Genomic DNA, 14,964 nt, shown 5'->3' on the forward strand with positions numbered 1-14,964 from the left:
CAGGGCTTTCCAGCAGCCCATCCCATGGTCTCAGGACCGCAACTACACACACCTGTGCTCCACTGCAGACACACACACACACACCCACACACTCTGACCGCCCCTGGCTTGTCATTAGGAAAAAGCAATTCAATTAGAACCATATGTCAAAACACACTTCTGGTCCCAACATTGATAAAGAGTGTCTTCATTTCTGTGATCTGTTTGGTGCTGTCAGAGACAGAGAAGTTGAAACTGGGGACACTTGAAATATATGATTACAAGAATACCCCAGGGAGGCAATGATGGTGGTAGTAACACTAGCTACAGAATCCAAAACTCTAGAAATGGCAGGGAAGGATTGGCGAGCAGGTACAGGGAACCAGAGCAGGTACGGAACGGCTGGGCGGCTGGAGGAGTTGGCTGAGGAGGGCCGGCATGCGGAGCCCAAGCCATGGGGTAGGCGTACTTGATGGGAAGGCAAGGACGTGTTTCTCTTAATTTGGGAGGCACTTGAAAGGTGATCGATGTTATCGTCTTTGAAACTCAGAAAAGTGAGTTTTACATTAGGTTCTTTGGTGAAGAAGAGCACTAAAAATAACTGCAGACTATTTTGGTACAACAATTTTCTCCTTTTTCTTTCACTTTCCTCCTGAAGGTCATCCCCTCTTGCCCTCTTCCTGCCGCTCTGAACACTCTCAAATGGGCATGATGTAACTGCAGAGCTCGGCAGGGGCCTGGGCCTTGCTCATCTCCACCCCAGAGCCTGGCATAGCTTCCAAGACAAGGAAGACCCAGTCGGTAAAAGTATACACTGAATTGAACCAGGTTTTAATTTTAAAAGGCTTTCTCTTTCTTCTCACTAAACAACAAAACCATACTTACAACATCATATAACCTACCTACAGCTCAGAGATTTGTTATTTCTATGTGGAACTCAATTTTTTCCCATGGTTCCTTTAAACAAGTTTCCCTGTTTGTGACAATCAGGAGAGTCGCTCCTGGGGATGGATAGAGTCCATGTGGGGGTGTCTGGGAGGCAAGAGGAGGGAAACTTAGAAGTTCCAGGGGATAGAAATGCTCTGTATCGATTGGGGTGCTGGTTACACAGGTGTAAGCATCTGTCATAACTCAAACTGTACACTGAGATCTGTGCATTTTATATGTAATATACCTCAATATTTTTTATTTTTTTATTTTTTAAAAAACAACCTCCCTGTCCCATTCCAGCCCTTAGTAAGTTGAATTTGGCTGGGAAGTCCTGGATCCAGGGTCATTCAAGGTCAAAGTGGAGATCCAGTCAGCCTGGGATGGGCCTGGGAGGGGCTGCCATCCCAGAGGACAAGGCTTCCACTAAGCAGGACCCCAGTGGTGCTGCTTCCCCTCTGCCCGCCCTTCACTCTTAAGGGTGGGCCGGGGGGCGGGGTATGTAGACAGGGCTGGGAGTGAGGTATGAGGATGAGAGTCGAGGGTCTGTCACAGGACTTGGGGCTGGGGTCTGATCTGAGGCCAGGACAGTTCCCAAAGAAGCGATGAGGGCACAACACACAACTGCCTCCACTTGCTCAGGCAGGCCAGAGCTTTCTCACTCTATCTTTTAAGCATTTTCTTAGGCGTATTTTCTTTTTGTGTATTCGCTAAAGCCCTACAGATAAAGCAGGGGTGTCACCAGGTGCCTGTAGCAGACGAATCATCAAAAATATTGAGATGTTTTCTAAGACAGATTATGGGCCTTGTTTCAACTCAGTAGTCACAAGAGATACTTCAGAGCAAGGAAGCTCTCTCTTTGCTTGCTTACTTTCTCATCTACACAATATAAAATGCACGCCCTGCAGAACAAAGGCCATCTCACATTTTGTAGCACTTTACAGTCATGTCCAGTAGGTTCACTGTCAGGCAGGGCACACACGCTGCTGTGATGTGACACAGAGTTTTATTGTTGGACTCTTCCTCAGTAACCGACAAGCACAGTTCTCCAGCCTGGGAGAGCTAACAGTAAAACCGAAGTATAGGAGTTAATACATTCAAAGTTTACGAGGCAAAACTGTGAAGACGACTAACTAGAAAACCACCTGATACTGTCTGCTGAGGGAGCCTGAGCCTCTGCTTGGCTGGGGCAGAACCACCCGCCCCCTGCCAGGGAGGGTGCTGGACGTGAGCCTGGAGGAGAGCGCCACCTGCAGAAGCTGTGGCCTCCCCGTTGAAGCTGTCTAGCCCAGGGAGGAAGGACAACATGCCCAATACAGAGTGGAGGCAGCAAACGTCCTTCGTGAGGGGCCTAGTGTGCAATGTGCCCTCCTCCCTTGTGCATGCAAGCGGACTCGTTACGAGCACGAGGACTGACATGGGCAAGACAAATAATGCAAATGACTGTCCTTATACCCTCTGTGCATTTTTTAGAAAATGACTGCCAAGACATTTTTCAGTTAACGAGTGGATTTTTTAAAAACTTATTTCTCTGTAAGAAACTATTTTGGTCCAGACATTACTTAGAGTAATAATCATACTCCAATATTACTATTAAATAATAACATTGTAAATAATATTGCTATTATTTACTAAATATTAAATAAGTACTAAATACTAAATAAATAATATTACTATTATTACTAAATAGTAAATAATATTACTATTAAGTAATATTTAACAGTAATAAAAATAATAGTCATAAAAACCCTATCACAAGCTTCTGTTTTTATTTTTCTCTTCTTAATTCTACCTTTCAGATTTTGTCCACCAAGAACTCTCCAAATGACACCAATAATTACTTATCCCAAAATCAATATATAGGACCATAAAAATGCTAGATGGGAGCTGTTGCTGTTTTGGCAATCTATGCAAAATTAACAAAATAAAGTTTATCTTACCTCACCAAAAGCACCTCTTCCAATTACTTTAATTATTTCGAAGTCTTCTCGATGAAGTTGCATGTCCTTCACCAGTTGTGTAAATGGTTTAGCTATAAATTTAAAAAAGTAAAATTAACAATTTACTCTAATAAGCTGATACTATATCAAAATTTAATTGATTGGGGTATTACACTAAGTTATACTTATTTAGAAAAAATGTTTACTTTTTAAATGACTATTTTTAAAATGTTTAATATCTGGGAAGATTTAGAAAGCCAGTATTTATGCTAAATTAATGCAGCTGTTTATTATTAGCACCTATACTTCAATATCTGTTACAACAAATCCCACCACAGGAAGATCCCCTGGGAAAAATCATTACAGCTAAGATCTACCTATTGAACAGTGACTGCCAAGTGCACCCCTGCCTGTTCTGTGGCAAGGCTCGCCGTAATTGCTGTGAGGAACACCAGTGCCAGGGGAGCGAGCTCTGAGCTCTACCTGTCGGCTCAGCCAAGGGCATTGGGGAAACTTGAGACAGTCTCCAAGACAATGACGGACCCCCCCTAGACACAAGGAACCGTCCTTGACAATCAGTGGAGCCTCTCACAGTAACCTCAGTCAAGGACTGGGAGAAGCACTTCATATTGCTCCCTGTGTTCCACAGACCCACTCTCTGAGATTAATTCTATTATTATCCACATTTTAGGGAGGAGAAAGTGAGCCACGTTTCTTTGGAGAGCGTGTTGGGTTGGTCAGTGTCCCCTTAAAATCTGTCCACCAGGAACCTGTGAATATGACCTTGTTTGGAAGTCTTTGCAGACGTAATCAAGTTAAGACGAGGATACAAACAGGAATGGGATAGGCCCTAAATCCAACATGACTGGTATCCTTATAAAATGAGGGAATTTGGACACACAGGGAAAAAAGCCATGTGAAGATAGAAGCACAGATTGGAGCGATTCAGTTACAAGCCAAGGAGCACCAAGGGTTGCTGCCACCACCAGAAGCTGGTAGATAGGAAAGGATTCTTCCCTAGAGCCTTCAGAAGGAGCAGTGCCCTGCTGACACCTTGACTTTGGCCTTCTGGCCTCTGGAGCTGTGAGAGAAAAAAAGTCTCTTTTAAGCCCCCCAGTTTGTAGTAATTTGTTCCAGCAGCCCCAGGAAACTGCTCCAGAGAGTCTGCTTATTCCTTTCCAGGAACACAGAGCAAGTGGCAGAGCCAAGACCTGACGCCATGCAGCTCAACTCCACAAGCAGCACTTTCTTTTTTCTTTTTTCTTTTTTTAAAGGTATGTTTGTTTGGGGGGTTTTTGGTGAGGAAGATTGGCCCGAGCTAACATCTGTTACCAATCTTTATTTTTTTCATCCCTAAAGCCCCAGTACATAGCTGTATATCCTAGTTGTAGGTCATTCTAATTCTTCTATGTGGGATGTCACCAAAGCACGGCTGGATGAGCAGGATGTAGGTCCGCACCCAGGATCCAAAGCAGCAAACCCCAGGCCGCTGAAGCAGCGTACACAAACTTAACCACTCGGCCACGGGGCTGGCCCCACAACACCCTCTTGACCACTATCCATCTTCCCCTCAGTCTAGAACCCATTTAGTTAATCATATCTCTTACACTTGTTCTTATTTTCACCTTCAGGCCTAAATTCACATGTTTTATGCTAACTTTCATTTGTCCTATATACAGTAGCTCTTTTTCAAATCCTCCACTACACAGTTTTGCAAAATGGTCTCATTGGGGGAAACAGGGCAAAGTGTACAAGGGCCCTTTCTGTATTATTTCTTACAACTACACGTGCACCTATAATAATCTCTTCCCACCCAAAAAAACCTGCAATCTGACATTTTATGGACTTCTTTTAATTGAGCTCCATATTATTAATCTAATTCTATATTTTTTATCCTTACATAGTTGTTTAGTACCACTAAGGTTTGATCACCATGGTTCACTGATCCAAGGAGCAATAGCCAGAGCACCAGAAGGTTCTTGGCACGTACTGATAGTGAGTTACTACCACCATCACCGTAAATGCCCATCAACACAGAGATTAGGAACAGAATAGACAGGGCCCGAATTATTTTTTTTAGAAGGCCAGGCTAGGGGCTGGCCCAGTGGCATAGTGGTTAAGTTTGTGTGTTCTGCTTTGGCAGCCCAGGGTTTGCAGGTTCAGACTCCTTATGGACCTACACACCACTCATCAAGCCATGCTGTGGTGGCATCCCACATACAAACTAGAGGAAGATTGGCACAGATGTCAGCTCAGCGACAGTCTTCCTCAAGCAAAAAGAGGAAGACTGGCAACAGATGTTAGCTCAGGGCCAATCTTCTTCACCACAAACATCAACAAAAGAAAGAAAATCCTGGAGCTAGAACTTAAAAGTTCATCTTTGGGGAGTGACGTCAGCATCACGGCAGAGTGAACTTGCCTGGGATGCTCTCCCCTCCAACATACAACAAAAAGGAGCAACCATATTCCACCAGAAAATACTCTAAAAACACAAAAATCCTCAGAGAGACACGCAACCACATGAAGAAGGGCAGAGAGGCTGGAGCCCCCGTCAGAGGAGCTAGAACCAGGTAAGAGAGAACTTCGCTCCCTCCCCTAAAGACTGTGGTTGCTGCTGGGGAGGATGCGTGAGGGAAGGAGTGGGGGAGGGGTCACATGTCCGTGGATCACCCAGGACTCCCTAGGGTCCTTGTAGCCTAGAGGGAAGCCCTCTAATAGGCAAAAGTTTTCTGTGGGGTGACCTCATCAAGCCAAGAACCCTGGAGACCAGATAGTGACAGGTGATCGGAAACCTGGGACTGCAGCAGGAGAAAGCGCCCGACGCCCGACCTATGCAGCACCATCTTAGCTGAAGGCAGAGGGCTCAAAACACGTGGCTCTCGACCCCCACCTAGTGGCGACAGGCTATAACTGCAACAGAATAGTATCAGAATGAGAAAGACCCTACCTTCCAACATCAGGCACTACATCAAACCTCCAAACCAGAGAGAAAACGACAAGCACCCAGAACTCAGTCCTGAGGACACAGAAATATGTAAGCTAAACAACAATGAATTCAAAATAGCTATCATCAGAAAACTCAATGAGCTAAAAGAGAATATAGACAAACAATTCAACAAGATCAGGAGCTACTTCACAAAAGAGATTGAAACTATAAAGAAGAATTAATCAGAAATATTAGCGATGAAAGACACAATGGAAGAGACAAAACAAAATATGGATTCCCTGGATGCTCGTGTGGATATCATAGAGGAGCAAATCAGCATAATCGAAGACAGACATGTTGAAATGCTCCAGACAGAGGAGGAGAGAGAACTGAGACTAAAAGAAATGAAGAATGTCTCTGAGAAATATCCAACTCAATGAGAAAATGCAACATAAGAATTATAGGTATTCAAGAAGGTGAAGAGAAAGAGAATGGAGCAGAAAGCGTATTCAAAGAAATAATAGCAGAGAACTTCCCAGATCTAGGGAATGAGAGAAATATGTGTGGAGGAAGCTTCCAGGTCCCCTAGATTTATCAATGTAAAAAGACCTACTGCAAGGCATATAGTAGTAAAACTGGCAAAAATGAATGACAAAGAAAGAATACTCAGGGAAGCAAGGCAGAAGAAAATAACCTACAAAGGAATCCCTATCAGACTTTCAGCAGATTTCTCTACAGAAACCTTACAAGCTAAGAGAGAATGGAATGACATATTCAAAACTTTAAAAGATAAAAATCTTCAGCCAAGAATACTCTATCCAGCAAAAATATCCTTCAGATATGAGGGAGAAATTAAATCTTTCCCAGACAAACAAAAGCTAAGAGACTTCATAGCAACGAGACCCCCACTACAAGAAATCCTCAAGAAGGCCCCTCATACCTGAAAAAAGAAAAAAAATGGAGGAAGTGGTCACAAAACACAGAGTAAGGAGACAAATAGGTAGACAGAATCAGAATACGACAGCAAATATTCAACCATAGCATTAGGCTAAAGGGAAGGAAGACACCAAAAACAAAGACAATCTTGTCACTTTAACCACAAACTCACAACACACGTTGGAATAAGATATGAGAAAAATAACTTAGGAGGGGAGGAGGAAAGGGACTGAATCAGTTTAGACTAAGGAAATAAGAGGCCATCAGAAAATGGACTATCTTATACATGAGATTCTGAATACAAACTTCAGGGTACCCACTAAACTAAAACATAGAACAGGGATACAAAAAATAAATAAGGAAAAAACAAAGAAACACAGCATAAAAAACTGCATAATTCAATGGGTAGACCAAAACACACAGGGCAAGAAACAAAGGATATGCAGGAAAACTGGAAAACGAGTGATATAATGACAGCATTAAGCCCTCATACATCAATAATCACCCTCAATGTAAAGGGATTGAATTCTCAACTAAAAAGACACAGAGTGGCAAGATAGATTCAAGAACAAGATCTAACAACTTGTTGACTCCAGGAAACACATCTCAGCTCCAATGACAAACACAGGCTCAGAGTGAAGGGGTGGAAGATGATACTCCAAGCTAATGGCAAACAAAAGAAAGCAGGTGTAGCAATACTTATATCAGACAAAGTAGACTTCAAGACAAGACAAGCAAAGAGAGACAAAGAGGGGCAATATATAATGATCAAAGGGACACTTCATCAAGAAGAAATGATGCTTACAAATATCTATGCACCCAGCACAGGAGCACCAAAGTAACTAAAGCAACTATTAACAAACCTAAAAGAAGATATTAAAAATAACACAATAGTAATAGAGGACCTCAACACCCCACTCACATCATTACACAGATCATCCAGACAGAAAATCAACAAGGAAACAGTAGAATTAAATGAAAAGCTAGACCAGTTGGAGTTAATAGACATATATAGAACACTCCATCCAAAAATAGCAGAATACACATTCTTCTCAAGTGCACAGGGAACATTCTCAAGGATAGACCATATGCTGGGAAACAAGGCAAGCCTCTATAAATTTAAAAAAAATTGAAATAACAACAAGCATCTTCAATCATAATGCTACAAAGCTAGAAATTAATGACAAGAAAAAAGCTGAGAAAGGGACAAAGATGTGGAGACTAAAGAATATGCTACTGAACAAGCAATGGATCACTGAAAAAATTAAAGGAGAAATCAAAAAATATCTGGAGACAAATGAAAATGATAACATGCCATACCAACTCATATGGGATGCAGCAAAAGCTGTATTAAGAGGGAAATTCATTGCAATACAGGTACACCATAACAAACAAGAAAAATCCCAAATAAGCAACCTCAAATTACACCTAAATGAATTAGAAAAAGAACAAACAGAGCCCAAAGTCAGCAGAAGGAGAGAAACAATAAAAATCAGAGCAGAAATAAATGCAATTGAAACAAAAAAGGCAGTAGAAAAGATCAATGAAGCAAAGAGCTGGTTCTTTGAGAAGATAAATAAAACTGACAAACCCCTAGCCAGACTTACAAAGAAAAAAAGACAGAAAGCTCAAATAAACAAAATCAGAAATCAAAGAGAAATAACAACAGACTCCACAGAAATACAATGGATTATAAGGGAATACTACGAACAACTATATGCTAACAAAATGGATAACCTAGAGGAAATGGATAAATTCTTAGACTCCTACAATCTCCCAAAGCTGAGTCAAGAAGAAACAGACAATCTGAATAGAACAATCACAAGGAAAGAGATTGAAACAGCAATCAAAAGCATCCCAAAGAATAAAACCCCGGGACCAGATGGTTTTCCTCGGGAATTCTATCAAACTTTTAAAGAGGATTTAATACCTATCCTTTTCAAGCTATTCCAAAAAATTAGGGAGAATGGAACACATCCTAACACATTCTACATGGCCAACATCACTCTGATACCAAAGCAGGAGAAAGACAGCACAAAAAAGGAGAACTACAGGCCAATATCGCTGATGAACATAGATGCAAAAATTCTCAAGAAAATTTTGGCAACCCGAATTCAGCAATTCATCAAAAGGATCATATATCATGAACAAGTGAGATTCATACCAGGGACACAGGGATGGTTCAGCATCCATAAGTCAATCAATGTGATACACCACATCAACAAATTGAGGAATAAAAACCACATGATCATCTCAATAGATGCAGAAAAAGCATTTGACAAGATCCAATAGCCATTTATGATAAAAAAAAAAAAAAACTCTTAACAAAATGGGGATAGAAGGAAATTACCTCAACATCATAAAGGCCATATATGACAAACCCACAGCCAACATCATACTCAAAGGGCAAAGACTGAGTGCCATCCCCCTGAGAACAGGAACAAGACAAGGATGCCCACTATCACCACTCTTATTGAACATAGTACTGGAGGGTTTGGCCAGAGCAATTAGGCAAGAGAAAGGAATAAAAGGAATCTAAATAGGGAGTGAAGAAGTGAAACTCTCGCTGCTTGCAGACGACAGGATCTTATATATAGAAAACTCCAAAGAATCCATTGGAAAACTATTAGATATAATTAACAACTACAGTAAAGTTTCAGGGTACAGAATCAACTTACAAAAATCAGTTGCTTTTCTATACTCCAATAACAAACTTACAGAAACAGAACTCAAGAATATAATTCCACTTGCAATTGCAACTAAAAGAATAGAGTACCTAGGAATAAATTTAACCAAGGAGGTGAAGGACTTATACAATGAAAACTATAAGGCATTACTGAGAGAAATTCATAATGACATAAAGAGATGGAAAGAGATTCCTTGCTCATGGATTGGAAGACTAAACAGTTAAAATGTCCATACTACCCAAAGCAATCTACAGATTCAATGCAATCCCTATCAGAATCCCAACGACATTCTTCATGGAAACAGAACAAAGAATCCTACAATTCATGTGGGGCAATCAAAGACCCCAAATTGCCAAGGCAATCCTGAGAAAAAAGAACAAAGCTGGAGGTATCACAATCCCTGACTTCAAAATGTACTACAAAGCCATAGTGACCAAAATGGCATGGTACTGGTACAAAAACAGGCACAAAGATCAATGGAACAGAACTGAAAGCCCAGAAATAAAACCACACATCTATGGACAGCTAATCTTCGACAAAGGTGCCAAGAACATGAAATGGAGAAAAGACAGTCTCTTCAATAAATGGTGCTGGGAAAACTGGACAGCCACATGCAAAAGAATGAAGGTAGACCACTATCTCATGCCATACACAAAAACAAACTCAAAATGGATGAAAGACTTGACCTGAAACTATAAAACTCCTGGAAGACAATATTGGTAGTATACTCTTTCACACTGAACTAAAAAGGATCTTTTCAAATACCATGTCCTCTCAGACAAGGGAAACAAAAGAAAAAATAAACAAGTGGGAATTCATCAGACTACAGAGCTTCTGCAATGCAAAAGAAATGAGGATCAAAACAAAGAGACAACCTACCAATTGGGAGAAAATATTTGCAAATCATATATCTGACAAGGTGTTAATCTCCGTAACATATAAGGAACTCACACAGCTGAACAATAAGAAAGCAAACAACCCGTTCAAAAAGTGGGCAGAGGAGATGAATAGACATTTTTCCAAAAAAGATATACAGATGGCCAATAAACACATGAAAAGATGTTCAACAATCACTAATCACCAGGGAAATGCAAAGCAAAACTACACTAAGATAGCATCTTACACCTGTTAAAATGGCTATAATCACTAAGACTAAAAATAACAAATGTTGGAGAGAAGGGAACCCTCATACACTGCTGGTGGCAGTGCAAACTGGTGCAACCAATATGGAAAACAGTATGGAGATTCCTCAAAAAACTAAAAATAGAGCTACCATATGACCCAGCTATCCCACTACTGGGTATCTACCCAAACAACTTGAAATCAACAATCCAAAGTGACATATGCACCCCTACGTCCATCACAGCACTATTCACAATAGCCAAGACATGGAAGCAACCCAAGTGCCCACCAACCAATGATTGGATGAAGAAGATGTGGTATAGATACAATGGAATACTACTCAGCCAGAAAAAAAGGACGAATTCATCCCATTTGCAATAACATGGAAGGACCAGAGGGAATTACCTAAGCAAAATAAGCCTGTCTGAGAAAGGCAAACACCAGATGATTTCACTCATATGTGGAATATAAACAAGTACTTGGACAAAGAAAACAGTTCAGTGGTTATCAGGGGAAGGGGGCTGGGGGGGCACAGGGAGTGAAGGGGAACACTTATGTGGTGACAGTCAAGAAATAACATACAACTGAAATCTCACATTGATATAAACTATTATGAATTCAACTAAAAAAAAGTTCACCTCTGAACTATATAATATGCTTCTTTCAAATATCATCAAAAATAACCATTCCCAAAATTCCTAATGGAAATACGTATTTTCAACAACTACTGCAGACTACAACCTCTCTTAGTATCTTTTGGGGGAACCAAATGGTACCTTTCATTTTACCACGAAGCAAAACAATCCCAACAAATCTGATTTGTTCTATTTTACCACCAGAAGAGAGAGTCTGGAAAAGAAAGAAGACTGATCAGGTATGAACGAGCTATGCCACAAGCCACACCAGAGTGCACACTATAGAAATGCTCACTCTGGCAGTGGTTCAACACATCATTCTGGACTCTTTTACAAAAACCCCAAAGACCCACAAAATTTGCTAGCCACTGTTTTAAATGTGCAAACTGAACAGCAACATTCATGGAAATCAAAGAAAATTCTACCAATAATTGTATCATGAACCACTTTAACTTGCCTACGTTCCCATTCCAGTTCTTGCTTACAGACAAGTTTGATGTTTACACAGGATATTTTTTGTATCCTGCTTTTATTTCTCTTCTTATATTTTTCATGTTTCTACACTACTCAATTATCATTTTAACAGTTACATAATATTTCACTAAGTTGACACACCAACAATTTTAAATCGTGTCTACTGAACACACAGGTTAAATGCTTAGTTTTTTAAATGATTTTCTTGGTGAATAAATTTTCAACGAACATTTTCATAAACACAGCTTTTTTACTAGTTTAAATTAATTTTTAGGATGAAATTCCAGGACTCTCCAAAAGGCACTAACTTTTTTTACAGTTCCTAAAATCTGCCCTCCAAACTGTTATCTCCTGAGTCACACCACGTGAGTTGCTGGTTCTACCACCAATTCTCCCCAATACCCTACACTGATGTCTCACCTCCCTCTGAAATTGATAGTTCTTTGACGCCTGGTGATGCTAATATTCTCCCATGTCCGGCTGTACGCACTATATGTCAATTATCCATTCATGACATTTGCTCATTAATCATGTCTTGATCTTTTTTTTTTGTCTTGATCTTTTTTAATTGACTATATAAGTACTCTATTTTGGCTTTGTCAGACATAATAGCTGTAAACACCATTCCTCCAGTCTGTTGCCTCTTTTCATCTGAATTAAGTTACTTTTATTTTATAGAAATTATCAGTTTTAATAAAAGTATCACTTTAAAAAACTGAATTCATTTTTCCTTTGTCATTTTATTATTAAGGCTAGGAAAGTTATCAACTCTTTAAGGATCTGACATTCAATCCTATTTTTAGCTAAATGGCTTTTTAAAGTAGTTAATATTATTCATGTGTTGTTTAGAGTATTTTGGAGTATGGTGTGAAGTGTTTATCTTAATTTCTAGTTTGAACCATCTATATGTATTGATGTGATCCCACGCTACACCACCTAGTTCTGTTTACCACCCCTGCCCTGAGCAGGAGGAGGCCAAGTGCACTGTGGGACGCAGGGGAAAGCCCTAGCTCCCATTCAGGAGATTCAAGTCCTAAGTGCGCCACTTGGCAGCCTGCCATCTTAGAAGAGTCATTTGATCCTCTGTGACTAAATTTCCTCATCCATAAGATGGGCTAAAGGTCTCTCCCACCACCTCAGGGACCCATCAGCAGTGAGGACTGAGGCAGAAAAGAGTGAAGAAAGTACCTTATGGTAAGGCTGTGACCTAAATGGCCTTCTCATGATCTCTCCTCTTTCCACACCAATTATCCTAGAGTTATTTGATCTTCCTTGTCAAGTTTTCCTCCTACTCTTTTGATAAAATGTATTTTGTTGCTTACTCATTTTACACAGTTATGTACAAATTTCCCTGAAATGGATCCATCCATGTCCACACGGATTTATCAGGGCCAGTCTGATAATGGGAGAAAAACTATGGAAACACTCGAGATGAGAACTTGAAAAGATAAACTAAGAATCAAACAATAGGAAATCAACTAGGTGAATGAAAGCTACTTTTCAAAAATGGCGCTAAAAAGGATCTGGAAGGAAAAGTCTAAAGGAAAACCATATTCTAAAAAAAATGTAGGGGCCGGCCAGGTGGCGCAGCGGTTAAGTTCACACATTCCGTTTTGGTGGCCCGGGTTTTGCTGGTTCGGATCCCGGGTACAGACATGGCAACGCTTGGCAGGCCATGATGTGGCAGGCGTCCCACATATAAAGTAGAGGAAGATGGGCACGGATGTTACCTCAGGGCCAGTCTTCCTCAGCAAAAAGAGGAGGATTGGCAGCAGATGTTAGCTCAGGGCTAATCTTTCTCAAAAATAAATAAATAAAAAATTTTTTTAAAAAGTCAAATATTTTCAACCAGTTCTGAGGACATAGTGAAAATACTGTACTGGTCTGTAACAATTATTAAGACTGCATCAGCTAAAAACACAAGAGAAGATCCGGTCCTAGCGGCAGAGCACCCCGCTAACCACAGGGTATTGAGGCCATGGAATCCTCTGACAGGAGGGGACTAAGAAATATGGACAGGACTCAAACAGGTGAAAAGGAGAAAGAGTGCCATTTCAAATGGGGTGTTAGTCAGTGGTAACACAGGAACAAAGTGACCCCACCATCTGGACTGGAGTCAGAAACCACACCAGTTATTTAAACAAAGAAAATTTAACACAAAGGACTGTTGTCTAGGCGGCTGAGAAAGCAAAAAGGGAGCACTATATTATCATGGAGACAGCAGGAGCAGGACGCAGCTACTGCCTGTACCTCAGGGGAACCAAAGGAAGAACCTGGGGTTTTTGAAACCTGGGCAAAGGGTTCTGTACAGCCGAAACCCCAACCACTGAGGGTGGGCTGCAGCAGCTGGGACTGGGGGAGTGTTAGCCAATTGATGCTGGGGTCTCTCCCAGTGTGGCGAACCACCAAACTGGAATCAGGGGCCAACTACTAGAAGGCACTTCACTGCCAGCAGGGGAAATGTTGCTACAGTGTCATTCCAAGGACAAGGAAGCAGGCAGGAAGCTGCAAGTCCCTTCTTCCTCCTCCAGGCCCCTCCAGTCTCTCTTCAGTGCCCCTTTTAGGCAGAAACCAACAGAGAGCAGGGATCAGAGCCCAAATGAGGTGATACTGGAGTGAGGACGTCCATGCGGGGGAACAGGGTGAGAGCAGGGACAGGAGATTCATTAAATGCAGGAGGACTGATCAAATAAGCAAACAGAGTCAGGATAATGGGAGCCAGCTTCCTCATTGTCAGGGAAGGGAGTTAGTAAAAGGGAGAAGAAACCCTATAGTATTGGATTAGAAGTGGAGCCATCAATTTGAACTCATGGTTTTCAATATATGTGGATACAGGAAAAAATGTAGACATTAATGGGTGCATCCAGACATACAGTCCTAGCTCTGTCCACTGAGAGGCCTGGAGGCAGCAACACCTCAGTAACAATAAGCATATTTAGTGCCAGATCTTGGTTTCTAAATATCATTCTCCAGCAAAGGAACCAGGGCTCCTGGGTCAATTCTAGAGCTGGATCAGGAAAGTACGAGGTGAACCTGGAACATCGTGCTGTGCCAGAAAATAAGGAAGCGCTCAAAGAATGATGGTGAATCAAAATAAATACTACAGCCACATACTATAACCCATTAAATAAAAGAGGAAACCAGGAGTCCATAGGATATTAATAAATTTAAAAATCTGATGAGAAATGAGATATTTATATAGCTTCAAAGTACATCTAAACAAAGTATTTATTGTTCACAAAGGGAAAAAAGTGATTTTACAGTGAAGTCTGGCCGATACTACCTAAATCAAGTGATCAGAGTGAACATCATCAGTTACGTGACAAAGTGACACTGTG

General features: G+C 41.0%; 1 protein-coding gene across 4 annotated transcripts in view; it reads right to left on the minus strand.

Annotated features, from left to right (window-relative positions):
• The window catches only part of CDC42BPB (CDC42 binding protein kinase beta), a 133,527-nt gene that overhangs the window by 83,089 nt on the left and 35,474 nt on the right, over nt 1-14,964 (minus strand). For all 4 annotated transcript variants that reach the window (XR_011532839.1, XR_011532838.1, XM_070593335.1 and 1 more), the window contains exon 2: nt 2,847-2,938. Coding sequence is in view for 2 of the 4 variants with exons in the window: in XM_070593335.1 (XP_070449436.1) it covers nt 2,847-2,938 (92 nt within the window). In the remaining 2 variants the exon portion in view is untranslated. The remainder of the gene's footprint in view (nt 1-2,846; nt 2,939-14,964) is intronic.

This window comes from Equus przewalskii, chromosome 25 (assembly GCF_037783145.1).
Source record: "Equus przewalskii isolate Varuska chromosome 25, EquPr2, whole genome shotgun sequence".
In the NCBI taxonomy this organism is placed as follows: domain Eukaryota; kingdom Metazoa; phylum Chordata; class Mammalia; order Perissodactyla; family Equidae; genus Equus; species Equus przewalskii.